This window comes from Sinocyclocheilus grahami, unplaced genomic scaffold, assembly GCF_001515645.1.
Source record: "Sinocyclocheilus grahami isolate Dianchi unplaced genomic scaffold, SAMN03320097.WGS_v1.1 scaffold74.1, whole genome shotgun sequence".
Classification (NCBI taxonomy): domain Eukaryota; kingdom Metazoa; phylum Chordata; class Actinopteri; order Cypriniformes; family Cyprinidae; genus Sinocyclocheilus; species Sinocyclocheilus grahami.
In genome coordinates this window covers 520,569-546,879 of record NW_015505253.1, presented here as the reverse complement: position 1 = coordinate 546,879, position 26,311 = coordinate 520,569, and the positions used below count along the sequence as shown (strand labels likewise).

The window sequence follows — 26,311 nt, the reverse complement described above, 5'->3', positions numbered from 1 at the left end:
CAACAACGCATCTGACTTAATATTCTAGTTTCCATGACTTAAAATGTATTATATAAAAAATATGAGGCAATAAAGGCTGGTTAATTAATAATAATCATGGTTTCATTGAATACCACTGTTAAATACATAATGTAATACAAAATAAACAATTTGCGTTTTTACAAATGCCGGCAAAGGGCACCAAAGGCCTAATAATAATCTACTGTTGTTACACTTACAGGACGATCAAATCCTTGTTTACTATATTCACAAAACATTTAATTCAAATATCCACTTAATTTCATCAACAAAAACATGTGGACATCACAACCCTTACCAAAATTAACCATGGTTTTATTGTAGTAAAACTGCTTAATTTTATTTTGTGTGATTTCTGAATGCTTGAGACTATAAAATCAATCAGACAACGATATTAATAAAATTATTGCCAAAGGTAACTGTCTAGAGCTACAAATGTAATTTATAAATAATCCAATTTAATTACTATTTATTTATTTACTTTTATATTTTATTAAAGTTATATTTTGACCCTTTATTGAAGGGTTTTTTTGAAGAAGAAGAAGAAGAAGAAGAAGGGGGCACAACAATGCTATTCTACTTAGGGCACCCATTTGGCCAGCAGCAGCCCTGAGTGTACACACACACACATACACACACACAGTCTGGTCAGCTATCCTTGTGGGGACTCTCCATAGGCGTAATGGTTTTTCTACTGTACAGACCGTATATTCTATTGCCCTAAACCTACCCCTCACAGGAAACTTTCTGCATTTTTAGATTTTCAAAAAAATTAATTCTGTATGATTTATAAGCTTTTGTACCCGTGGGGACCACCATTTAGGTCCCCATCGTGACATGAGTCCCCATGAGTCTGTGTGTCTGTGTTTAAGTCCCCACCAGGATATATAAACCAGTACACACACACACACACAGACGCCGCACACTGGTTTTTATGTTTTATGGGGACTCTGAAATAAACTGTCTTGTATGTATATAGAAGATAATAATAATAAACTGTATTCAGTATTTGATTATTTATTCTCTTTAATATGGCATGCATATAAATGAACACAGACCTGATGTTTGAAGAAGATTCTGGTCTCACACCTGCCATCAGGGCCGTCTCTAGTGGGGTGAAAGGTGGTGACGATTATAGGGCCCACGGCTGAGGGGGGGTCCTCCAGCGATCTCAACCGACTGGCTGAGGCCAGCCTAAAAATACGCTCAGGACAGTTGACGGGCCACTGCTGCGCATCGTCACAAAAGCTTATCATTTGCAGTGTTTTTAAGCCTTGCAAATTTAAACATTCAAAAGAGTTTAAAGCATTCAAACACAAGACGCAGAAAAACTCAACTGAAAGCCTACTCGCACGCCTTGTTCTAATTTACTAATTTATATTTACCCTCTCACAGACAGCAACACCAAACCGAGCTCTCCTTCGCGTCCTCCTGCACCTGAACGAACAAATACCAATCGCAGTTTAAACATGCAAACAGAAAACGATGTGAAAGAGCCCAATTCAGCACCCGCGCACGGTGTTCTGTGCGCACAGGGCGCACGCAGAAAGACGCGTCTCAAAGCGCTTGAACACCGAATTCGCCTCTTCTTGCTCTTGTACCGACAAATACATACAAAATTGTCAATAACCCGTCTTGGAGAGTCTCCTCGAAAAAACTGTCGGTTATGTCTTAAGTGAAAGTAAACAGTGGAGAAAGAAATCGGATGTGTATCATTGTAATGGATGTGTTGTCTCTTAAAGTGACCGAGCATAATTTACTAGCTGCTGTAATGTTAAAGGTGCAATAGGTGATTGTCTTCAGAAACATTTTTTGTTATGCTGGTTGAAAGTCTCTTCACATCCTGATAGCAATCATTAAGTTAAGTGGTCTAAATGTATTTATCTGTATTTATATATTCTGTGGAAGGTGTAGGACCAAGAAATGTCCATCTAATCAAAACGTTAGGTCCGAGCGTTTTAATTAGCTTTCCTACCTGCCTGTCAACGTATGTATTAGCATACCTCTGCGCACCCCGTTCGTGCAGACAGGATATGTCATCAGCGCGTTCACGCACGCTGTGCAGACAGAGCTAGAATGGCAGACAAACATCAACAACCCAATCTTCCTTCCTGGTATAGTAGTAGTTTACGCTTAGATAACACACCCGATTCAGATAACCAGCTCGTTAGAAGTGAGCTACGTGCACGAACTGTGTTCCGATCGATATGATCCCTACACAGTGTTCATTGCTCCCTACTCCCTGAGCAGGAGAAATCCGTTTAAGTTTACTTAACTTCTCATTCACGGATTTGTGCGCAGTATCTGGATGCGAGGGTGCGAGGACTGGAAATGGGAACTGCTGATGTAACCTATTGTAATGTTGTCTCTAGTATTCAAGTATTCAAGGGTAAATCAATAACATTTGTAGCTTTAAGGATTCATCTCTATTTTATTTTGAATTTAGTGTTTGATATCTTTATTCAATTTCTGTACATTTCCTACTTGCTCTGTGACATATTATACCCAAAAATTCTTCATACAGTGGACTACCAGAAAAATTGCCAAAAAATAAATAAATTTGGGACCAAAAATTATTCAGACACGTTGACCTGACCATGTTTTGCTTAAGTTTTTTCTTTAATTGCTAATGCGATCTTTTTACACCAAAGACTGAACAAAATGAAGCAATGCTTGGTAATTGGTCAACAAAGTATTGATAGTTGTGTAAATATTGTCATACTAACAGTTGTCTGAATTTTTGGTTGATTGTAATCCATTACATACCTTTCTATCAAAGTTATCTGACATTATCAAGCTGAATTTGTGCTGACAGTTTAACTATTAAAATTTTCTAAACTATAGCAAATAATGTGAGAAGTGTTGAAGGTGTCTGAATACATTTTGGATTGACTGTATATTTAATTTTTTTACAGTGAAGACTATGCAGTGCTATTTTACATTTGATTATTCGGTTTCTGTACCTGGACACCTACAAACTTGAAAAAACTTAAACATTGTAAATAGCACAAATAAATAAATAGAATGAACATACAAATGAAACTATTTCAAACAGGGCCCACTGGTAAAAACATGCACTGGGGCCCCGCAAACCCCTGCCTGCCATGTTCAAGGTTCAGTTTCTAAATAGATTATTACCGACCTCTAGTGGTTAATCAGGAGCAAAGTGGGCATAAGATTTATTTCTACAAGTATATTTCAGTTCACTTCAGTGTACACTCATGACATTATTCTTGTAGATTTGTCATTTATATTTTAGTTATGCTTTTTTTCCCCATTATTTGCTCAACTGAAACAGGAAACCAGTAATGTGACATCACAGCCAGGCCATGAATCACCAAAACATGCATCACCAAAAATGGACAAAGGTCTACACAACTCGCCTAGAACCGGATCTGCCAGACTGTTGCACTGTAAGTAAATCATAATCCTGAATACCAGAAACAGGCAAAAGGTTATTGTTCTCAGGCTAAGTTCGTTTTATGGTTGACATTTCCTTCTTGCTAACGCCATTGTTTTGGGGCAGAAATAATATTTCCATTATCAATTACCATTGTGTGCACTATTACAGAACAATGGCATTAGTTTGTTGCCTTTTTCTGGATATAACAAAGAATAACAAAGTTTCTTTTTTGTGTTCATTTGATTTTGTCTTATTTTTAGTGCACATGTAGGTGCATTCACGTTTAGGTGCAATAGTGTTATGTCATTTGTATACTATTATTACTTTTCAATATTTTGAATTAGCTTTTATTTTTTAAATGTACATAAATTATACATTTTCTCATTTGTTTTAGTAATTGCATGTTTTGTTTTCATTTTATTATTATTTTTAAACATTTCTGTTTAGCTTAAGTTTATTTTTATATCAGTTTTAGTCTTAATTTTAGTACTTTAAAACTTATTTTAATTAGTTGCAAGGAAACATTTTTTAAAACAAGGTTTTCATCTAATATTTATATTTAATTTATTTCAGTTAACAAATTTGAAAGATTTTTTTAAGTTTTTGGTTAACAACATTATAATACCTTTTATATTAAATTTTTTGCTTTCATAATAAATAGCTTATTTTTATTTTTCTGTTTAATAATGTCATAGGTTACTTTTCAGTAAAACTCCAAAATACTTTTCTTAAAATCTCTTACAAGCTTGTGCATCTGACAAATGACAGTTTTACCCAGTTACCAAGTCACTAAGTTTAAGTTGGCTAATAGACAGTCATCAGAAAGAGGCATTGTAAATCATTCAGTCAAGTGCAAATCTGAAACAATCAGAATTATTTGGCACTGCATGAGAGAATGTTTTGTTCTTGGCTTTTTTTGCAAAAAATGTACTGACTAAGCAGATTGAGCTTCTTTATTGGCTTTTAAAGGAAGGTTTTCAGCGTGTCATGATGTGACTTTCATATGCCATGAAATTGCTTTATAAGCGGTATCAGTTTGTAAATGTTATGTACAAGTATAAAACTGTATGTACACCCCAAAAATTTCAGCACCATGGATAGAGGATTGATTTATATCTTCTTTTTCTACATATTTTGGCGTTTTTATGCATTGTTTTATTTGGATTATTGCAAATTATTACTTATCCCTATTACAAGTTCATTATTTCAAGTTCATGTCAAGTCAAGTCAAATCAACGTTATTAATGTAGCACTTTAAACAATACAGTTTGTGCCAAAGCAGCTATACAATGTTAAACAGGAACATAGTGTGTCGGTAATGCAGGAAGACTATAGTAAACAGTAAAATAGATGTCACCATCCAGCTCAGTTCAGTTCTCTTTAATAGTGTCAAAGGTTACTGTGGCAAGGAACCAAAATTCAAAAACTCATCCGGACAGAAAGTATACAGTAATAAGGAGATTAATATGATTTCCCAGTTGTTCTATGAGAAGCTGTAGAGGTCAGAGGTATACTCTTTAGTTGAGTCTGATATGGAGAGTTTTTTTGAGTGGCCTGAACATACCCAGAATCTCATGCAATCTCAAAGCATGCGTGTGACTGAAGAAGAAGTTAATGTAAATTAACTTATATTACTATATAACGTAAATTACTTATGTAAATAAGCCCAATGGGCTTACTTCAGAGATCTATAAAGAATTTGAAGATCTTCTAGTCCCTCCTTTACTTAGAATGCTGTCTCACTCTTTTGACACAGGCAGCTTGCCATATTCAATGTTGGAGGCTAATTCATTCTAAAAAAAAAAAAAAGCAGAAGAAAGTTTATCCTACTGAACAATGTCTTTATTAAACGTAGACAGGAAGGTGATTGCTAATGTTTTGTCTTAAAGGTCAGAAGCTGTAATTTCTCATATAATCTCTACTGATGATACTTAATAATAGAAAATGAAATTCCTGTAATAATATTCAATGCTTTTTGAATGTTGTATAGCATGGACAAAATGTTCATGTTGGATCACTGGTGGTGCCTCTCGACGCTGAGAAGGCTTTTGACAGGATAGAGTGGTCCTATCTTTTCTGGGTTTAAGGCAAATTTAACCTTGCTAACAATCTTATAAGATGGGTAATGCTGCTCTATGCGTAACCGCAAGCCTCTGTCATGTATTTGCTCCAGCGATCAAGCCCTTGAGTTTTCCAAAAATAGAATTATTCAAATCTTTAATAAATTCGGCAGCTTTTCAATTGACATTTTCAAAGACTTGTGTTAATGGAAGATGGTACATATTTTCTTTGTATTATTGACTGTTCTTAAGGCATTCTTAATGGCATGTCTTAATGGGAATCTCTCTGGACCGTGACCCACTGGTGTGTATTTTAGGGATTCTTTCATATAACACCTGGAGCTCTTCTTAGATCCAGCTGCTCAAAATTGTATTTACTGCCAGACGCTGCATATTGCAGCAGTGGATTTCTGAAAAACCACCAACAAAGACACCGTGGACTAAGAGTGTATTGGACATTATTCCATTTGAAGCCTTGGTTTTTTTTCCTTAAAAACAAGCTATTTCAGTTTTACAAAACTTGGCACCCTTTTCTCTCCCACTTGGGAGACAGTTTGAGTTGGATGTTGAAGAACGGACTGCATGGCATTACATGGACCAAATTGAGGTGAACATATTTCTGGGTGCCTCCACCGGTTGTATTTTTCTTTTTTATTATTTAATTATTTATTACTACTATTATCATTAATATTTTTTTTTTCCTGGCAATTGCTTTGTTTTCAACTGTGACAGTATGATTGTTTTACTACGATGCCTCTGAAGACGACTGTTAATGTATGTTTTTTGTTGTTGTTTTTGTTGTTGCAAATAAAGGAAAAAAATAAACTAAAAGTCCTTCGGTGACAGAAATGGAGCAGAGTAAACCTTGGGAGAAACAAGGCTAGGGGGACAAGTCTCGTTTGGCCAGACAAAACCAGTATGGTGTGGTTTAATTCCAGGCTGCAACTCAAGTCAGATTGAGCAGAGGACTTGTCTGATATTACCCGTCTGATATTACATGTCATTAATAACACACTACAACATTCTCCATTGCTATTATTTTACTCATCTCATTTATTGAAACGTTTTCATTATCATTATCAGCTGAAACAGGAAAACAGTATGAAGTCACAGATTTCAGCATGAAGTCATTGACTGACCCAAACCCATAAACAAAAAGACCACCAACAGGGAATCAAAGACAGAAAGTAAATATTCAGACTGATGATCTAGTTGGAAGAAATAGTCTTGTCGATCCAAGAGTGCAGCTGGGAGATGCTGGCGTAGACTGCAGGGAAACGGGGGTCACAAGTGCTTCTTTCCCAAGACACAGAGCCCACCAGAGTCCAGACCCCTGAACTCTCACACACCAGAGGACCACCAGAATCACCCTGCGGAAAACACACATTTGAGACTGAACAACAGCAACATTGATATGGTAATGTGTTTCTTCTTGATTTGTCTTCATATACCTGGCAAGTTGAGGAACCGGAGGCTCCAGCACAGATCATGGCATCAGTAATTCTGCTCTGACCCCAGATCTGCCTGCACACAGCAGGACTAATGATGGGTACAACTGTTTGCTGCAGGATCTCAGGGCTCGCTAAAAAAGAGAAGAAATCATGACACATTGCATTGCACAGTAAACAGATGTGTTTTTATTCTCTTTTTGTTTCACAGCTGACTGACTTGTGGTGGCAGTCTGGCCCCAGCCAGTGGTGAAGCAGCGGGTCCCAGGCAGGATGTTGGTGTTTGATGTAGCCAGACATACAGGAGAGATACGGGGTGTAAATGTGACTGGAGCCGACAGTTTCAGCAGAGCAATGTCATTGTTGAAGGTTGCCCTGTTGTAGAGTGGATGGGTGATGACCTGCATATACATACAAGACGGATGATCAGTTAGTAGTGAGAGCTGACTTTTTAGAAGGTAAATAAAAATGTAAGCATTTACTTACACCCGGTGTTTTTAGAATGTGGTTTGGATGTTTTCTTTACTGTACTAAATTTTATATTTGTAAAAAATTTGTTTATTTTGTTGTTAAATATTAGTTTATTTTGGCAGGTGTTAGGGATACAATAGCATACATTTTATTCCTCAAAACTTCAATTAGAAAAATACAAGTTGACTGATATTTTTACCAATTTGCACACTTTTCAGCTGTTATATTGAGTTCACTGATTAAAAAAACACAAAATAAACACAACACTGTTTAACCTTTTAAATGATGTCCGTTCAATCACAAATGAGAAATATGTGAGTTCAATTAAACAATAACAATAATAAAATCTAAAACAAAGATTAAAATCATTTTGCAACCTTTTAGATCACACCTTTTCTTAAATTACAGGACATAGTCCTACTACTAAAATATTTATAATGAATATGTTTTTGTAGTGTAATGATGACTTGGTTATTATTATGTTTAAAAAACACAGTAATAAAACATCAATTGAAAATTAGTTCTGGCTGTAATTAATATTGGCCAGAACAAAATCAATATCAATTGGTCTCTTTTTTTTCAATTTCAATATCTCTGATCCACTGAGATCATAAAGCATTGTTACCTTGGAAACTAGTTGGAACTGGATGGGTTCATCATTGGAGCCACGATTATGTTCTCCAAGAATGACACGGTGAGAGCCCACCCTTAAGAGAGATAAAAATAAAATGAATAGATAAAAGACAGAAATAAACCAGACAGAGTATTTATGAACCACTAATGTATGTGATGTTTGTCAGATTGAAGAATCTTACATGACAGCGCATTGGGCAGCAGTGAGCACCCAGTTCTCGTTTATCAGGGATCCTCCGCAGAAGTGGAAACCATTGGGGTGCTGTTTAAAAGGTAAAAGCATTGAAAACATGAAATTTACTCTTTAAACAAAGCAGACAAATGTGTGTTTGAAAAACAGATGAGTTACCTGTTATTTCATTCAGGCACACTTCCAAGAAAATTAGAGGAAAACAAATATTTTTGAAGCTCTTAATCAACTGAACCAATGTTTCACAAAAGGATTTACTGTTTCGAAGCGCCTGAAACACCACATTCTGGCAGCACCTGCTGCTCAAAATATTGTAAATGCAACGAAATATAAAGGAAATATAAAGGTTTTTTATATTTCCTTTATATTTCATTGCATATTATACTTTTTACTTATCATCAGAATATTATTTTTACGTATCAGTGTTCTTTTTGTATTATGCACGCATAAGTATTAGAATGCACGAAGAAAAATGAAGCTACACTATCCACCTAATTTTTCCCCGTAAGAGCGGTCGCTGCCATTTGTTAATTGAATGTGTCTGGCTTCTGGTGTCATCCTTCCAGTGGTGCCATGCTTCCAGTTATTTTTAGAAGTAAAAAACAGCTTGTTTTGCTTGATATTGCAAATTGGTGTGTCTTACCATGTTATTTAAATGTATTATCTTAATTATGAACACACTGGCTTGTAGTGCAAACAGTTTTACCATTTACTGCACTTTATTATTCTTCTCGTTATTTCCCTATGGTGGCTAATGAACCGGAAGTCTCACACTTTCACAGAAAACATCTCGGTTACATATGTAACCTTGATTCCCTGAATAGGGAACGAGATGCTGCGATTACATCATTGCTATGGGAAACACCTTTGGTGTGACGAATGTCTGAAGTCCTTATACCTTCATGCCAATTCATTGGCCAAGAGCACTTAGCACTGCCCTAAGAATACGTCACATATGCTCATAGCAGCATGCTACGTGCAAATTCATCAGATTTCCACATTACAAAGGAAGTGCTATCGAAGGTACAGGAACGGCCAGCATCACGGCATATCGTTCCCTATTCAGGGAACCAAGGTTACATACGTAACCGAGACGTTCCCTTTCATAGGTTCACTCAATGCTGCGATAACATCATTACTATGGGAACAATATACCATAACACCTTCATGTACATGAACATAGCTGGAAGACCAAGGAAAGCATCTGCTCAAGCGGACAAAACCTGGGAGCCAGGAGCCGTCCTTACATCCAGACTGTAGAACTTGATGAAAGTGCTAGGAGAGGACCATCCTGCTGCAGCACAAATATTTTCCAACGAAGACCCCTTAAAGAGAGCCTGAGAAGAAGCCATTGCTCTTGTTGAATGAGCACACACCCCTAGAGGCGAAGTCAAACCACGCGCCTCATAGGCCATAGAGATAGCCTCCACTATCCAATGAGACATTCTCTGTTTGGTTGTGCTTTTTGAGCCCTCTAAATCTGGCCTTCCAGTGGGATTGATAGCCTCACCGTCATTGGTGTAGGTAAGTTGGGGCATTTCCGATGCCAGTGAATGTGTGTATCACTGGTGTAAAATTCAATTAGTCAATTTAAGTGGCATTAACGTGGCTAGTTTCCCTTCAAGGGTTCTTGACGATTAAGATTATTTTTTCATTAAGCTGGTCAGTACCGAAATGTCTACTGCTTGCCAAGGACAGTGGGCGAGGTGGTAAAAGGTGCCATGTCACCCTCTGGTGTAATATCCAGTGCCGTGTCAGTTTTCTTCAGGCCTTGGGATAATTTCTAAGGTTTGTCCATCGTCGGGGCGACGATGCCTGACGTTGGGGTGGAATGTAGCAGAGTGAGGTATAGACCCAGTATGATTGGCTGGCGTTATCCAAACAGGTGAACCTATCAGTGTTTGTAATTTATCATGATTGGTCAGTTGGGTAAGTTTCATGAGCCAATTAGTGCCTGTGTTGTGCATATAAAAGGGGGAAGTGTTTGGTTGCTTGGGATGCATCACTCTTGGTACCGCCCTTCTGTGACATGTGGCGCTTTGAATGAGTGCTAGCAGTTGGGTTATGCTCCTGTCTGTTGTGTGCTGGCTGTTGACCAGTTTTCAAATATGGGCCTCCAAGTAGCTGTAATCCTGCATGGTGAGCGACCATGTGTATTGCAGCATTGTACTGTTTTCTTGGATTGATCGCAAGTCCAGGCGTTTCCAATGATCTTAATTGAAGCCTAACAAACCTCAAGTAACTGACTGCCCTTCTGCTCTGCTCTACTCTGTTTTGTTCTGTTATAGTTCTGTCTGGAATTCATCTGGGTCCTATTATATTTTGTATCGTTTGGTGCGTGGATTTAGGTGGGAGGAGTTGGCCATGGTACCTTGTACTGCGTGTCCACATGGAGTGCTGTGTTTAATATTTTAGATTTTTCACGAGTGTGTGTCATGAGTATTGAGTGTGGGGTAGAAATCTGAGGGTCTTTGCTGGCCACCTCCCTCTTATTTTGTTATGCTATTGTATTGTACTTGTTTTGTAAGTTACTGGTAAAGACGTGTGATGTATTGAGACCTTGTGAAGTGTTGTATGTGTTTTTATTAATTGTATGTTAATAAAGTGATTTTTGTTTATATCTGTCTATCCTTATGCTCACCCTGCCTTTGGCAACGAAACTGTGTCCCTTTGCTTAGGGCTGTTATGTCCCGGTGTATTCTGGGTGGCGTAGTCGACTATAGGATTTCTCTTATTATTGGTAATTTTCAAGCTCCTGACCACTTACTGCCACACTAACAATCTTATAAAGTGGGTAATGCTGCTCTATATATAACCACAAGCCTCTGTCATGTATTTGCTCCAGTGATTGAGCTCTTGAGTTTTCCAAAGCATTATTCAAATTGTTAATAAATTCAGCAGCTTTTCAATTTACATTTTCAAAGACTTAAGTGTAAAATGGAAGACGGTACATATTTTCATTGTATTATTGACTGTTCTTAATCTCTCTGGACCTTGACCCACTGGTGTGTATTTTAGGGTTTCTTTCATATAACACCTGGAGCTCTTCTTGGATTCAGCTGCTCAATGTTATTTACTGCCAGATGCTGCATATTGCAGCAGTGGGTTTCTGAAAAACCACCAACAAAGACACCATGGACTAAGAGTGTATTGGACATTATTCCATTAGAAGCCCTTAAAAACAATTTCAGTTTCACAAAACTTGGCACCCTTTTCTCTCCCACTTGGGTTACAGTTTGAGTTGGATGTTGAAGAACGGACTGCATGGCATTACATGGACCGAATTGAGTTTAACCTATTTCTGGGTGCCTCCACCTGTTGTATTTTTATTTTTTGTTATTTAATTATTTATTACTATTATCATTATTTTTTGTTTTTTCCTGGCAATTGCTTTGCTTTCGACTGTGACAGTATGATTGTTTTACTACAATGCCTGTGAAGACGACTGTTAATGTATGTTTTTTGTTGTTGCTCTTCTTGCAAATAAAGAAAAAAAAAAAAACTTTGTCGGTGACAGAAATGGGGCAAAGAAAACCTTGGGAGAAACAAGGATAGGGGGACGAGTCTCGTGTGGCCAGACGAAACCAGCATGGTCTGGTTTCATTCCAGGCTGCAACACAAGTCAGATTGAGCAGAGGACTTGTCTGATATTACCCGTCTGATATTACATGTCATTAATTACACTCTACAACATTCTCCATTGCTTTTTTTTCCATTTTATTTTTACTCCTCTCATTTATTGAAACGTTTACATTATCTGTACAGCTGAAACAGGAAAACAGTATGAAGTCATTGAGTGACACAAACCCATAAACAAAAAGACCACCAACAGGGAATCAAAGACAGAAAGTAAATATTCAAACTGGTGATCTAGTTGGAAGAAATAGTCATGTTGATCCAAGAGTGCAGCTGGGAGATGCTGGCGTAGACTGCAGGGAAACGGGGGTCACAAGTGCTTCTTTCCCAAGACACAGAGCCCACCAGAGTCCAGACCCCTGAACTCTCACACACCAGAGGACCACCAGAATCACCCTGCGGAAAACACACATTTGAGATTGAACAGCAGCAACATTAATAAGGTAATGTGTTTCTTCTTGATTTGTCTTCATATACCTTGCAAGATGAGGAACCGGAGGCTCCAGCACAGATCATGGCATCAGTAATTCTGCTCTGACTCCAGATCTGCCTGCACACAGCAGGACTAATGATGGGTACAACTGTTTGCTGCAGAATCAGAGGGCTCGCTAAAAAAGAGAAGAAATCATGACACATTGCATTGCACAGTAAACAGATGTGTTGTTATTCTCTTGATGTTTTACAGCTGACTGACTTGTGGAGGCAGTCTGGCCCCAGCCAGTGGTGAAGCAGCGGGTTCCAGGCAGGATGCTGGTGTTTGATGCAGCCAGACATACAGGAGAGATACGGGGAGTAAATGTGACTGGAGCCGACAGTTTCAGCAGAGCAATGTCATTGTTGAAGTTTGCCCTGTTGTAGAGTGGATGGGTGATGACCTGCATATACATACAAGACGGATGATCAGTTAGTAGTGAGAGCTGAGCTTTTTAGAAGGTAAATAAAGATGTAAGCATTTACTTACACCCTGTATTTTTAGAATGTGGTTTGGATGTTTTCTTTCCTGTACTGAATTTCATATTTGTAAAAAATGTGTTTATTTTGTTGTTAAATATTAGTTTATTTTGGCATGTTTTAGGAATACAATAGCATACATTTATACCTCAAAACTTCAATTAGAATAAGACATGTTGACTGATATTTTTACCATTTGCACACTTTTCAGCTGTAATATTACTGTAATATTAACTGTTTAACCTTTTATATGATGTCCGTTCAATCAATCACAAATGAGAAATATGTGAGTTCCAATTAAACAATAACAATAATAAAATCTAAAACAAAGATTAAAATCATTTTGCAACCTTTTAGATCACACCTTTTCTTAAATTACAGGACATACTCCTACTACTAAAATATTTATAATGAATATGTTTTTGTAGTGTAATGATGACTTGGTTATTATTATGTTTAAAAAACACAAGAATAAAACATCAATTAAAAATTATTTCTGGCTGTATTCCGTATGTAATTAATATTGGCCAGAACAAAATCAATATCAATTGGTCTCTTTTTTTCAAATTCAATATCTCTGATCCACTGAGATCATAAAACATTGTTACCTTGGAAACTAGTTGGAACTGGATGGGTTCATCATTGGAGCCACGATTATGTTCTCCAAGAATAACACGGTGAGAACCCACCCTAAAGAGAGATAAAAATAAAATGAATAGATAAAAGACAGAAACAAAACAGACAGAGTATTTAAGAACCACTATTGTATGTGATGTTTGTCAGATTGAAGAATCTTACATGACAGCACATTGGGCAGCAGTGAGCACCCAGTTCTCGTTTATCAGGGATCCTCCACAGAAGTGGAAACCATTGGGGTGCTGTTTAAAAGGTAAAAGCATTGAAAACATGAAATTTCATCTTTAAACAAAGCAGATAAATGTGTGTTTGAAAAACAGATGAGTTACCTGAAGAGAGACCTGCCAGGGCCAAGAACCAGAGATGGCATTCTGTCCGTTCACAATCCTGCTGCCGATCGTCTGTGGTTTAATCGCAGGCACTCCACAACCTGTTATTACAAAATGTAACACATTATTCATGAGGCAGGGGGCTCTCAGTTTAGGTTTTGCATTTTCTCTATTTGTCCATCATTATTCTTGCGAAATAGGAGACACTTACCCAGAGCAGAGGCCACCAGGGCAAGGCAGGTGATGGAGAAGATGGTGAAGGTCATGATGTAGATGAGTTTGTGATGTATCTCACTGATGTATCTGTAGGTGCTCTCTCTTGCTTTTATATCATTTACAGCAGCTGATCAATCTGAGACGTGAGGGAGGTCCATCCCATCAGATCCAGTGAGCTCATAGCTGAGGAATTTTTTTATCTTTCATTGTCCAGAGCTGATATTTTACGTGCAAACAGGATGAATTTTCCTTTGTTTGACCTCATGAAGGGCTTTATGTCTTCTGACTATTTCCTTGAGAAGCATCATGATTTCAACTCTCTCATTGTATGTTATTATGTCATTGATTGTTTTGGATTAGAAGTAACGTTTGTTGTTGCTGTGTTGAAATTTCAGTCAATTTATCATGCTATACTTGCAGTAAAAGAACTGCTTTCCCAATAAATCTTTGACATTAACTAATCACGGATTCAACCTTGGCAAGCCGTTGCAAGACAGTGATACTAAAGAGGATGGGACTAAAGTTGTGTCACACTAGGATTATATCAGGTATGAGAGCTGGGCTAAAGTAAAACTTAGTACTAATATCAGTTTCTTTAACACCACTTTAGATAAAAGTAAGGACAATAAACTGGTCAAACAAGTTCTTTAAAGCAAGAGTGTTACGAACTGGTGTGCTTTTCTGCAACATCACTTACATTTTTTACATTATTTTCTAGAAAACATAATACGGTAAACTGCTATTCTTTACTGATGCAAATAAAAGTAATGCTTGTTACATACTGCCGACACATTTTATATATTAGATTGGTTTAATCTTTTTTTTTTGTATTAATTTTTGTTTCTTTTTAATCAGCACTCTGTCCATTGGTTATACGTGTTATATTTGTGTGTGGAAGATAAGGCTAGTTTGCCTTTACTATACAAAACCCTAATCATTTAAAAAATGTCCGATTTTTAAAAATCATTTTAATTCATAAAATGCTATAGCCAGCTTTATTTTGTTTGAATCATGTTTACATGGTATGTCTACAATATAAATTAATGGGTTCAGTTTTTCACAATTCAGATAGGGCTTTTGTCCCTCAAACCTCCTCATACAAGAAGACAATACAATCTTAAGTACTTTACATAACCTCTGAGAAACCTGTGAAAACTCCTCTTTCATTGTTTCATTCAGGCACACTTCCAAGCAAATTAGAGGAAAACAAATATTTTTGAAGCTCTTAATCAACTGAACCAATGTTTCACAAAAGGATTTACTGTTTCGAAGCGCCTGAAACACCACATTCTGGCAGCACCTGCTGCTCAAAATATTGTAAATGCAACGAAATATAAAGGAAATATAAAGGTTTTTTATATTTCCTTTATATTTCATTGCATAATATCATTTTTACTTATCATCAGAATATTATTTTTACATATCATTGTTCTTTCTGTATTTTGCACGCATAAGTATTAAAATGCACAAATAAAAATTAAGCTATCCACCTAATTTTTCCCCGTAAGAATGGTCGCTGCCATTTGTTAATTTAATGTGTCTGGCTTCTGGTGTCATCTTTCCAGTGGTGCCATGCTTCCAGTTATTTTTAGATGTAAAAAACAGCTTGTTTTGCTTGCTATTGCAAATTGGTGTGTCTTACCATATTATTTAAATGTATTATCTTAATTATGAACACACTGGCTTGTAGTGCAAATAGTTTTACCATTTACTGCACTTTATTATTCTTCTCATTATTTCCCTATGGCGGCTAATGAAGATCCCTGAATAGGGAATGAGATGCTGCGATGCCATCATTGCTATGGGAAACACCTTTGGTGTGACGAATGTCTGAAGGCCTTATACCTTCATGCCAATTCATTGGTCAATAGCACTTAGCACCGACCCAAGAATACGTCACATATGCTCATAGCAGCATGCTACGTGCAAATTCATCAGATTTCCACATTACAAAGGAAGTGCTATCGAAGGTACAGGAACGGCCAGCATCACGGCATATCGTTCCCTATTCAGGGAACCAAGGTTACATACGTAACCGAGATGTAGGTTCAACCTTTCATAGGTTCACTCAATGCTGCAATGACATCATTACTATGGGAACAATATACCATAACACCTTCATGTACCTGAAGATAGCTGGAAGGATGGCAGTCCCTTTGTTTTTACCACTAAAACATACAAACAACTGGCCAGATCCACACCACTGGGCTGTGCGGTCGACATAGAACTTCAACACCCTCTCCGGGCAGATGCACCCCTGCAAGAAATGGGAAACCATAGAGGGTGACGTCCAACAGAAACACCTCCCATGGGTACATGCTCAGCAGATATATATGGCTGCCACATAAACCTTAAGAGTGGCAGGGGCCACCCCCTTAGAAAATTTACTCTGAAGAAACTCCAATATCAAGCCTACAGGGCAATGGACTGGGTCAAGATTGCGTTGCCTACACCAGGAGGCAAAAAGCTTCCACTTAAGGGCATACAAGCGTCTTGTGGAGGGAGCCATAGCATTAAGAATAGTGTTGGTAATCTCCGCCGAGAGACCAGAACACATTAATACACTCCACTCAGGGGCCACACCCATAACTTCCGGAAATCCGGGTGAGGATGTTAAATCATGCCCCGAGCCTGAGTCAGCAGGTCGTGTCTGAGGAGAACCTCCCAAGTGGGGCCGGCTAGCAGACTGACCAATTCCAAAAACTACATCTGAGTGGGCCAGAACTGGATGTGAAGGTACGCATCCTTTAGATCGATAATTACAAACCAATCTCTGGTTCGGATATGAGACGATATGGATTTTAACCTCAGCATCTTGAACTTGCTCACTCTGAGTGCAAGATTTAGGCGACGCAAGTCCAAAATCAGACGTAAACCGCCATCCTTTTTGAGTGAGGGGTACTTCTTCTGTAGCCCCTTTCTCTAGGAGTGACACAATCTCCTGACTCATCGCTGAGGCCTTGCAGGGACGCACCATCGTGAAAATAACATCGCTGAAAGGAGGTGGCCCTTTCCGGAATTGGATGGTGTAACCGTGTCGAATGGTATGTAGCACCCACTGCGAGATCTCGGGCAGGCATCGCCGCACGGCCCAATAGTCTGCCAGGGGCTTTAACCGTTCTATGCTTGGAAGCTGCTGAACTGCAGGTGCCGAGATATCCTCTGATTGCAGAGAGCCATTGGCGTCTGCAAAAACAGGAAGCACATGCGGAGAGACCGTACCTAATGAACTCATTGTTATCACCTGACCCTCCTGCATAGGGCCATGAAGCACGTGAGTAGCGGGAACCTCCGTAACAGGAAGTTGTCCAATCACCCAATAGGGCCAGCCCGCCACACCAAAATGGTGAGGAATCAAACAGTGGCAAGGAACCAAAATTCAAAACTCATTTGGACAGAAAGTATACAGTAATAAAGAGATTAACCCCCTGGGGTCGTGTGCGGTCTGTCTCGTATTTTCTTGATGACCGCGAAAATAACAAAAAATACTCCGTCAATTTTGACCGTACAGAAAAGAATAAGGTATCGTTTTAAACTGCAAAGGGTCTACTTTTATTTGTGTATAGTCATAATAACAACAAAACAATGTGCTTTTGTAAAATCAAGAAACTATACAGGGTGTATAAATGAAGTAACTCTTACCGAAAACAAATATTCTGTGATAAAGTAATCCGTATGAAACCAACGTCAGGTCCAGTTTTTCCTATCTGTTCTCATTATCTCTAATTAGATCACGCCCACGTGCTTCTCGCCGCTATTGATATTACAAATCTCCACATGAGACGCACGACATGTAAACCGTAAACATCACCGTAAACAAAGCAGCAACATGCTCATCTCGGATACTTTTCGTTTTTGGAAGAAGACGCTGAGAGGAATAAGCCTTGTATTTACCTTAGAAGACACGCTGAGAGGAAAAAGCCTTGTATTAACCCCAGAGCGCTGAGAGGAAAAGCTTTATGTCTACCTTACAAACAGAACGCGAGCGCGGCTGGAGCCAGCAGAGGAGATCTTTCATGTCGAGTAAGTAATGTTTCTTATTTGCATTAGATAATGTGTTGTTGTGACAAACTTGAACACATTTACTAGTTGGACTTTTCCCAAACTATAATTTCAGACTAAAATGTGTGAAATCGATTGCAACATTTTGAAATATGATAGGCAAACTTTCATTACATCTAAATGTAAGGCGTGAGGATGGTTTTATGTTCAATACTATAAACAATATATAAAAGTAATTGTTTACACGATATAAAAGTAATGTCTAAGAATGTTTAGACCAATCATTACTGTGACCCTGTCTGCAAATATCTTCAAACGTGCTTACCAATAATAATATAGTTTATCAGATACAATGTCCTTTTTATACTGTATGTGCATCTATGATATAAAATCACGTGGGAAATATTAGTGATTGCTAATGTAATAATATAGTTTCTATCAACATGCTCACGTATTTAATTATTTATTTGCTTATTAATTTTAGTGTGGGGGGGACTTTCTATTAATCAGAGAAACCTGAAAATATACTAAGCTGTTTTCAACAACAACAACAATAATAATAATAATACATGTTTTTGAGCAGAAAATCTGAATATTAGAATTATTTCTGAAGGAACATGTGACACTGAAGACTGGCGTAATGATACTGAAATGTTTGAAACGGTTTTAATTTTTGTTTAGGACTGTGGCTGCATCACCGGCATCTTGCACAAGAAAGGCACATGAGTGTCGTTCAGTTTTGAGTTCGCTGGAAAATTATACTGAGTAAGTGCACAGAATAGATATTGTTCTTTTATTATGCCTAGACAATATGGTAATATTATTAGTGGTTGATAGTGTTAAAATGTAGTTTCTTTGTTATTGGCATCAGGGGCGCCGCTAGCAATTTTGGGCCCTATGAAAGAATATGTCTTATACACAGAGGCATTGTCGTGTCAGAATAGAAAAGGGTCTGTGGCGAGGGGAGCGTGGTTTAGCGGGGTTTGCAGCGGGAGAAAGTGGTCGGAGACGAGCGGTGAGTAAGTAGGTCAAGTGCAGAACGACATTCACCTGTTAAGAAAAGCCTCTGGGAAACGGAAGAGGCAGGGAGAGACAGACTGAGGACTCGTGGCGTATGGACTGTGTCATCAGAGAGAATATTGCCAAAGTGCTCTGAATTTATGTTTACTTTATGCATGTGGACATGCCCTTGTTTGTTACTGTGATACTGAATAAATTACCACGAGCCTCAGTCACGCCGACTCCGACTTCTTCCTTTCTCCTCACGAACTTTATCACAAGGTCCTGTCCAAACTGTTGGTAAAAATATTAGAAGCACACAATTCCCTAGAATATCATTACTTAAACATTAAGATTTGTACTCATGGAAATTACTAAAGTAGTCAAACCTGTTCATTAGAAGAGGGTGTCCCAATAATTTTGTCAATATAGTGTGCAAGCCAACCTAGCTATTCAAATCTTTGTCTGCAATTTAATAATATTAACCTATTACTTTTGCTATTGCTTTTGACCATCAGGTATCGGTAACATAATTAATTCAGAACCTTTTCTATGGACATATACTTTCTGTACCACACTATTTTGCTGATATGGAATGAGTTCGACTACATAATCAGTTATATTAATAGAAATGCTTCACTGCGGCAAACAAAAAAATCCTAAAATAATAAATAGTATACACCATAACACCAGCATTTCCAGCAGTATCCAACATTTCTCAATCATGATCTTACTCAGCTAAACGTGACTATTAGCTTAACAGCTGTATTCCTTGTCTGCTTGCTACATATGCACATACAGCATACAATGTTAAAAATGTTCTACATTATGAACCTTAACCCAAAAACCTTTAGCTTCATACACTGTAGATTGTGACCCTGCCTGTGGAAACCCAGCTAAAGTATTTTTTTTAAACATTTGATGAGTAATTCACTCCTTGATTTGCTTAATAAAAGCCTCCTTTAAGATCATTTTGACAGACATGTTTATTGTGTATTATTTTCAACGTGTTTATTGCTAAGTTTAGTGTGGCAAAATAGAAGCAGCCGTAATTCGCGTGCAGTGTATCTGGTTGCCATGACAACCTCGCTGCTGCTCTATGTAATCAGAGTGTGAATTTGTAGATTTTCGATAGCAAAACTAAAATGTGTTTAAAAGTGCGACTGACCAAATCGTCCTGCTCGGTTTGCACCCCCTCAAACTTGAAGACAGTTTACCATATGATCTCACTCAGTGACTCTAGGCTACGTAGGACGGGACGAAACCATGTATTGAATGGGGGGAGATAATTTTACTAGAAATGCAGAAATAAGCCATAATTTTGTTTTATTTGTAACTCTTTGGTAGATACATTTATCATTTCTATTACATTACTACTACTACTGTTACTACCAATAAATCAGATCTCTGGGGGCCCCAAAAGTGCGTGGGCCCTTAGAATTGTCCTAAGTTTCCCCCCCTTAGCGGCGCCCCTGATTGGCATTCTGTATTGTCATGATTTATGCATACTATACTAAGGTACTGTGGGGGAAAAAATGCTAACGATTGTTTATTTTAGGACTGAATACACCACTCTTGCCTTCATCTGCATCTCACACAGGAAGGGGATGCTCGTTCAGTTTTCAACTCCATTCAGAATCTTAGAGTAAGTGTGTTTTCACTATTTTAGAGATGTTACATTCATTTGATTTATTTACCATTGTTGTATGGTAAAATATGTTTGCTATGTGGTGTAGCATTTGGACCAATCAAACACACATTTGTTCATTAGATTTAACAAATAATTTATTCATTAAATTAACAAATAATCACAGACCCCTCACCCAATAAACATACTGGGTGCCAGCATGTCTGGGAATGACCCCAGGCCCCTGGTTACCTTGGCAACCAGGAACCCTCAGCAAGATCAGAAACTTTTACGACCTAAAAGTATGTAGAGAGAATCAACTCTTATTCAAGTCTCTCTAAAACTGACACATAATGCCCATAAAAATGTACTCTTCTCTCATTAATTCATAGGAAAACCTTTCTTTGAATGAACACACATATACTTCAGGTCATTGTGTATGTTGTTACTGTTCTTGTATATTGTCGTTTGTATTGTATACTGTTTTATGCATGCTTATGAAAGAACCACTCATTCATGTAACCTTACATATACCATGTTTGGTCTCTATGAATTCGTCTCCGGATGATCTAATTGAGAGCCTATATTATATGTTTATACCTATGCAACATATTAGTGTTCTAAGAATCTTTAGTAGTTTTTGCATAAACACCCAATCAAATTACATATGCAAAATACAATGCTCTAAGACAAAGAGTCGTAAACTTTCCCTCCGAAAGTAAAGGTCACCATTGGCTCTGTGACCTCCAGGAGGTGTGAGCTCAATAGGAGATAAAGCTGCAATGCAAGTATCGTACATTTAACTAAACGAAACACAGGTTTAGTATAAGCTGTGGACCCCGTTCTAAAACGGCGCTGATGGTTTCACTCAGGTGGTTAACTGACTCTTTTCATAGCTTCATTCTCTGGTTTTTCCTGATGGTTCATCCATCAAGCCTCATTTGCCCTTTCCCATGTATGATTGATTATTTGTTTGTTTGTTTGTTAGACTAGTTTGTGTTAGTGTTTAGTTAATAAAACTCTTGTGCACAAATTACATGAGTTTCTGATTCTGCCTTGCAAATTAATGCCCCTTTACGATTTTGATCCTTACTACATGCTCTAATGCATTAATACTGTATGAAAGTATTTTCTGTGGCCACGAAAATACCCTTTCCTAGAGTTGATATGAATTTACAATGAATGTTCGCTGGACGATCAGATTAGTTGAGGGCAATTTAATTCTGCTACAGTTACTACTGGGAGCTGATATAAATAATTGTAATTAATCATAATTAACTGTAATTATTATATACATTTCCCTTTTGAGCTGATTTGCTATATAATTGGTGGAGAATGCGGGCAATCATTTAAACATTATTTGCAAGCGGACTCAGTATCAAACTTGTGTGTTTGTCTCATATATTTTATTAATGTCTTATACATGCATACCAGCTTCTGATAAACTCAGATAAACTATAGCTTGAATGTGCCTTCCTACAAGCAGTAGAAAGTTTTCAGTGCCATAAAGCGTTTAAATCGTACGATAAGAAACTTACCTGATTTTAGCGAAGAAATCCTAATTTCTGTTGTTAGTAGAGTGTAAGCCTTATCTGACGAAAAATCTCAGATTAGCAGCCCATGCAAAATACCATGCTCTAAGACAAAAAGTCGTAAACTTTCCCTCCAAAAGTCACCATTGGCTCTGTGACCTCTGTGAACAGATTAGTTGAGGGCAATTTAATTCTGCTACAGTTACTACTGGCAGCTGATATAAATAATTGTAATTAATCATAATTAACTGTAATTATTTATATACATTTCCCTTTTGAGCTAATTTGCTACAGTGGTAATTGTGTTTTTTGTTTCGATAAATTAGTACTAGTATCAGTGAACATCACAATAATGTTAATAATGTAGTTTGTGTAAACAGCATGCTTATTTTTTTTATTTTAGATGTGAGAATAACAGTGTAAAAGAACTTGTTGCAAAGAGAGCCAAAGCAAAGCAGCCCACTCGGTAATGGAAAACAGAGACTGACGTTGACATGTTCCACAGGCTCTGAGATTCCTGCCCGCACAGGAACCTGGACCACAGCTGAGACCATGTGATGCACACACTCCCATGAGTCTCTTCAAATATTGTTCAAGTTTCCTGCCGCTGTTTTGGATATTTTGGATATTGCACCCATGACGTCTTTACTCTTGTGTTGTTGTTTTTTTTTCTAATAAACTTTCTAATAAACTGTTTAACTGCACTCGCAAATGAATCTCAAGTTATTTTATGTGATAGTTATACAGGTGCATCTCAATAAATTATAATGTTGTGGAAAAGTTCATTTATTTCAGTAATTCAACTCAAATTGTGAGACTCATGTATTAAATCAATTCAATGCACACAGACTGAAGTAGTTTAATCTTTGGATGATGCACACACTCCCATGAGTCTCTTCAAATATTGTTCAAGTTTCCTGCCGCTGTTTTGGATATTGCACCCATGACGTCTTTACTCTTGTGTTGTTGTTTTTTTTTTCTAATAAACTTTCTAATAAACTGTTTAACTGCACTCATTACATTATGCGGGCCTTTGTCATCTTAGGTGTGAATCACAGCATTATGCATGACCATTCACACCCCCTTATATACCTTTTCTACACAAAATGTAGAAAATTTAAATCAATATATTGTTTTCTGTGAATGAGTAAGATGATTTTCATATCATTTTGAAGCAAAAACTCTAGGAATATTCAATGCTTTTTGACAAAATGTTCATGTTGGATCACTGGTGGTGTCTCTCGATGCTGAGAAGGCTTTTGCCTGGATAGAGCGGTCCTATCTTTTCTGGGTTTTAGACAAATTTAACCTTGCTAACAATCTTATAAGATGGGTAATGCTGCTCTCTGCGTAACCGCAAGCCTCTGTCATGTTTTTGCTCCAGCGATCAAGCCCTTGAGTTTTCCAAAGATAGAATTATTCAAATCTTTAATAAATTCGGCATCTTTTCAATTTACATTTTCAAAGACCTGTGTTAAGTGTAAAATGGAAGACGGTACATATTTTCAGTGTATTATTGACTGTTAAGGCATTCTTAATGGCATGTCTTAATGGGAATCTCTCTGGACCTTGATCCACTGGTGTGTATTTTTGGGATTCTTTCATATAACACCTGGAGCTCTTCTTAGATCCAGCTGCTCAAAATTTTTTTTACTGCCAGATGCTGCATATTGCAGCAGTGGATTTCTGAAAAATCACCAACAAAGACACGGTGGACTAAGAGTATATTGGACATTATCCCATTTGAAGCCTTGAGTTTCTTTCCTTAAAAACAAGCTATTTCAGTTTTACAAAACCTGGCACCCTTTTCTCTCCCACTTGGGAGACAGTTTGAGTTGGATGTTGAAGAACGGACTGCATGGCATTACATGGACCGAATTGAGGTGAACATATTACTGGGTGCCTATATATGAATATTTTTAGTTTTTTCCTGGCAATTGCTTTGTTTTCAACTGTGATAGTATGATTGTTTTGCAACGATGCCTCTGAAGACGACTGTTAAAATATGTTTTTTTTGTTGTTGTTTTGTTGTTGCTCTTCTTGCAAATAAAGGGAAAAAAGGAATTAAAACTCCATCGGTGACAGAAATGGAGAAAAATAAACCTTGGGAGAAACAAGGCTGGGGGGCTAAGTCTCGTTTGGCCAGACGAAACCAGCATGGTGTGGTTTAATTCCAGGCTGCAACACAAGTTAGATTGAGCAAAGGACTTGTCTGATATTATCCGTCTGATATTACATGTCATTAATTATACTCTACAACATTCTCCATTGCTATTATTTTGCTCATCTCATTTATTGAAACGTTTTCATTATCTGTACAGCTGAAACAGGAAAACAGTATGAAGTCACAGATTTCAGCATGAAGTCATTGACTGACCCAAACCCATAAACAAAAAGACCACGAACAGGGAATCAAAGACAGAAAGTAAATATTCAGACTGGTGATCTAGTTGGAAGAAATAGTCTTGTCGATCCAAGAGCGCAGCTGGGAGATGCTGGCGAAGACTGCAGGGAAACGGGGGTCACAAGTGCTTCTTTCCCAAGACACAGAGCCCACCAGAGTCCAGACCCCTGAACTCTCACACACCAAAGGACCACCAGAATCACCCTGCGGAAAACACACATTTGAGACTGAACAACAGCAACATTAATATGGTAATATGTTTCTTTTTGATTTGTCTTCATATACCTGGCAAGTTGAGGAACCGGAGGCTCCAGCACAGATCATGGCATCAGTGATTCTGCTCTGACCCCAGATCTGCCTGCACACAGCAGGACTAATGATGGGTACAACTGTTTGCTGCAGGATCTCAGGGCTCGCTAAAAAAGAGAAGAAATCATGACACATTGCATTGCACAGTAAACAGATGTGTTTTTATTCTCTTTTTGTTTTACAGCTGACTGACTTGTGGTGGCAGTCTGGCCCCAGCCAGTGGTGAAGCAGCGGGTTCCAGGCAGGATGTTGGTGTTTGATGTAGCCAGACATACAGGAGAGATACGGGGAGTAAATGTGACAGGAGCCGACAGTTTCAGCAGAGCAATGTCATTGTTGAAGTTTGCCCTGTTGTAGAGCGGATGGGTGATGACCTGCATATACATACAAGACGGATGATCAGTTAGTAGTGAGAGCTGACTTTTTAGAAGGTAAATAAAGATGTAAGCATTTACTTACACCCGGTGTTTTTAGAATGAGGTTGAGATGTTTTCTTGAATTTTATATTTGTAAAAAATTTGTTGATGTTGTTAAATGTTAGTTTATTTTGGCGTTTTAGGAATACAATAGCATTCATTTTATACCTCAAAACTTCACTTAGAAAGAGACATGTTGTGTGATATTTGTACCAATTTGCATATTAATATTGCATATTTAATATTGAGTTCACGGATTAAAAAAACCACAACTGTTTAACCTTTCAAATTATGTCCTTTCAATCACAAATGAGAAATATGTGAGTTCAATTAAACAATAATAATAAAGTCTAAAACAAAGATTAAAATCATTTTGCAACCTTTTAGATCACACCTTTTCTTAAATTACAGGACATACTCCTACTACTAAAATATTTATAATGAATATGTTTTTGTAGTGTAATGATGACTTGGTTATTATTATGTTTAAAACACACAGTAATAAAACAACAATTAAAAATAATTTCTGGCTGTATTCCGTATGTAATTATTGGCCAAAACAAAAGCAATATCAATTGGTCTCTTTTTTCCCCCAATTTCAATATCTCTGATCCACTGAGATCATAAAGCATTGTTACCTTGGAAACTAGTTGGATCTGGATGGGTTCATCATTGGAGCCACGATTATGTTCTCCAAGAATGACACGGTGAGAGCAGACCCTAAATAGAGATAAAAATAAAATGAATAGATAAAAGACAGAAATAAACCAGACAGAGTATTCATGAACCACTATTGTATGTGATGTTTGTCAGATTGAAGAATCTTACATGACAGCGCATTGGGCAGCAGTGAGAACCCAGTTCTCGTTTATCAGGGATCCTCCGCAGAAGTGGAAACCATTGGGGTGCTGTTCAAAAGGTAAAAGCATTGAAAACATGAAATTTAATCTTTAAACAAAGCAGACAAATGTGTGTTTGAAAAACAGATGAGTTACCTGAAGAGAGACCTGCCAGGGCCAAGAACCAGAGAT

General features: G+C 37.6%; 3 protein-coding genes across 3 annotated transcripts in view; all 3 read right to left on the bottom strand.

The window, feature by feature from the left end:
- Nucleotides 1-6,689: 6,689 nt before the first annotated feature.
- On the bottom strand, nucleotides 6,690-9,761 carry LOC107585764 (chymotrypsin B-like). Its single transcript, XM_016272918.1, has 6 exons — nucleotides 9,447-9,761; nucleotides 8,216-8,295; nucleotides 8,026-8,107; nucleotides 7,150-7,330; nucleotides 6,933-7,063; nucleotides 6,690-6,851 (listed from the first exon to the last, which is right to left on the bottom strand). The coding sequence occupies exons 1-6, from the start codon at nucleotides 9,759-9,761 to the stop codon at nucleotides 6,690-6,692; spliced, it is 951 nt and encodes a 316-aa protein (XP_016128404.1).
- A 2,201-nt stretch (nucleotides 9,762-11,962) lies between these two features.
- LOC107585718 (chymotrypsin-like protease CTRL-1) lies at nucleotides 11,963-14,068 on the bottom strand. The gene is made up of 7 exons (XM_016272858.1): nucleotides 13,987-14,068; nucleotides 13,776-13,876; nucleotides 13,609-13,688; nucleotides 13,419-13,500; nucleotides 12,554-12,734; nucleotides 12,337-12,467; nucleotides 11,963-12,255 (listed from the first exon to the last, which is right to left on the bottom strand). The coding sequence occupies exons 1-7, from the start codon at nucleotides 14,039-14,041 to the stop codon at nucleotides 12,094-12,096; spliced, it is 792 nt and encodes a 263-aa protein (XP_016128344.1). The 5' UTR covers nucleotides 14,042-14,068; the 3' UTR covers nucleotides 11,963-12,093.
- Nucleotides 14,069-24,563: 10,495 nt separating this feature from the next.
- LOC107585716 (chymotrypsin-like protease CTRL-1) overlaps nucleotides 24,564-26,311 on the bottom strand; it is a 3,989-nt gene continuing 2,241 nt past the window's right edge. Inside the window, exons 5-7 of the mRNA XM_016272856.1 lie at nucleotides 25,058-25,238; nucleotides 24,841-24,971; nucleotides 24,564-24,759 (exon numbers count right to left, since the gene is read on the bottom strand). Of these exons, the coding sequence (XP_016128342.1) occupies nucleotides 24,598-24,759; nucleotides 24,841-24,971; nucleotides 25,058-25,238 (474 nt within the window). The 3' untranslated portion in view covers nucleotides 24,564-24,597. The remainder of the gene's footprint in view (nucleotides 24,760-24,840; nucleotides 24,972-25,057; nucleotides 25,239-26,311) is intronic.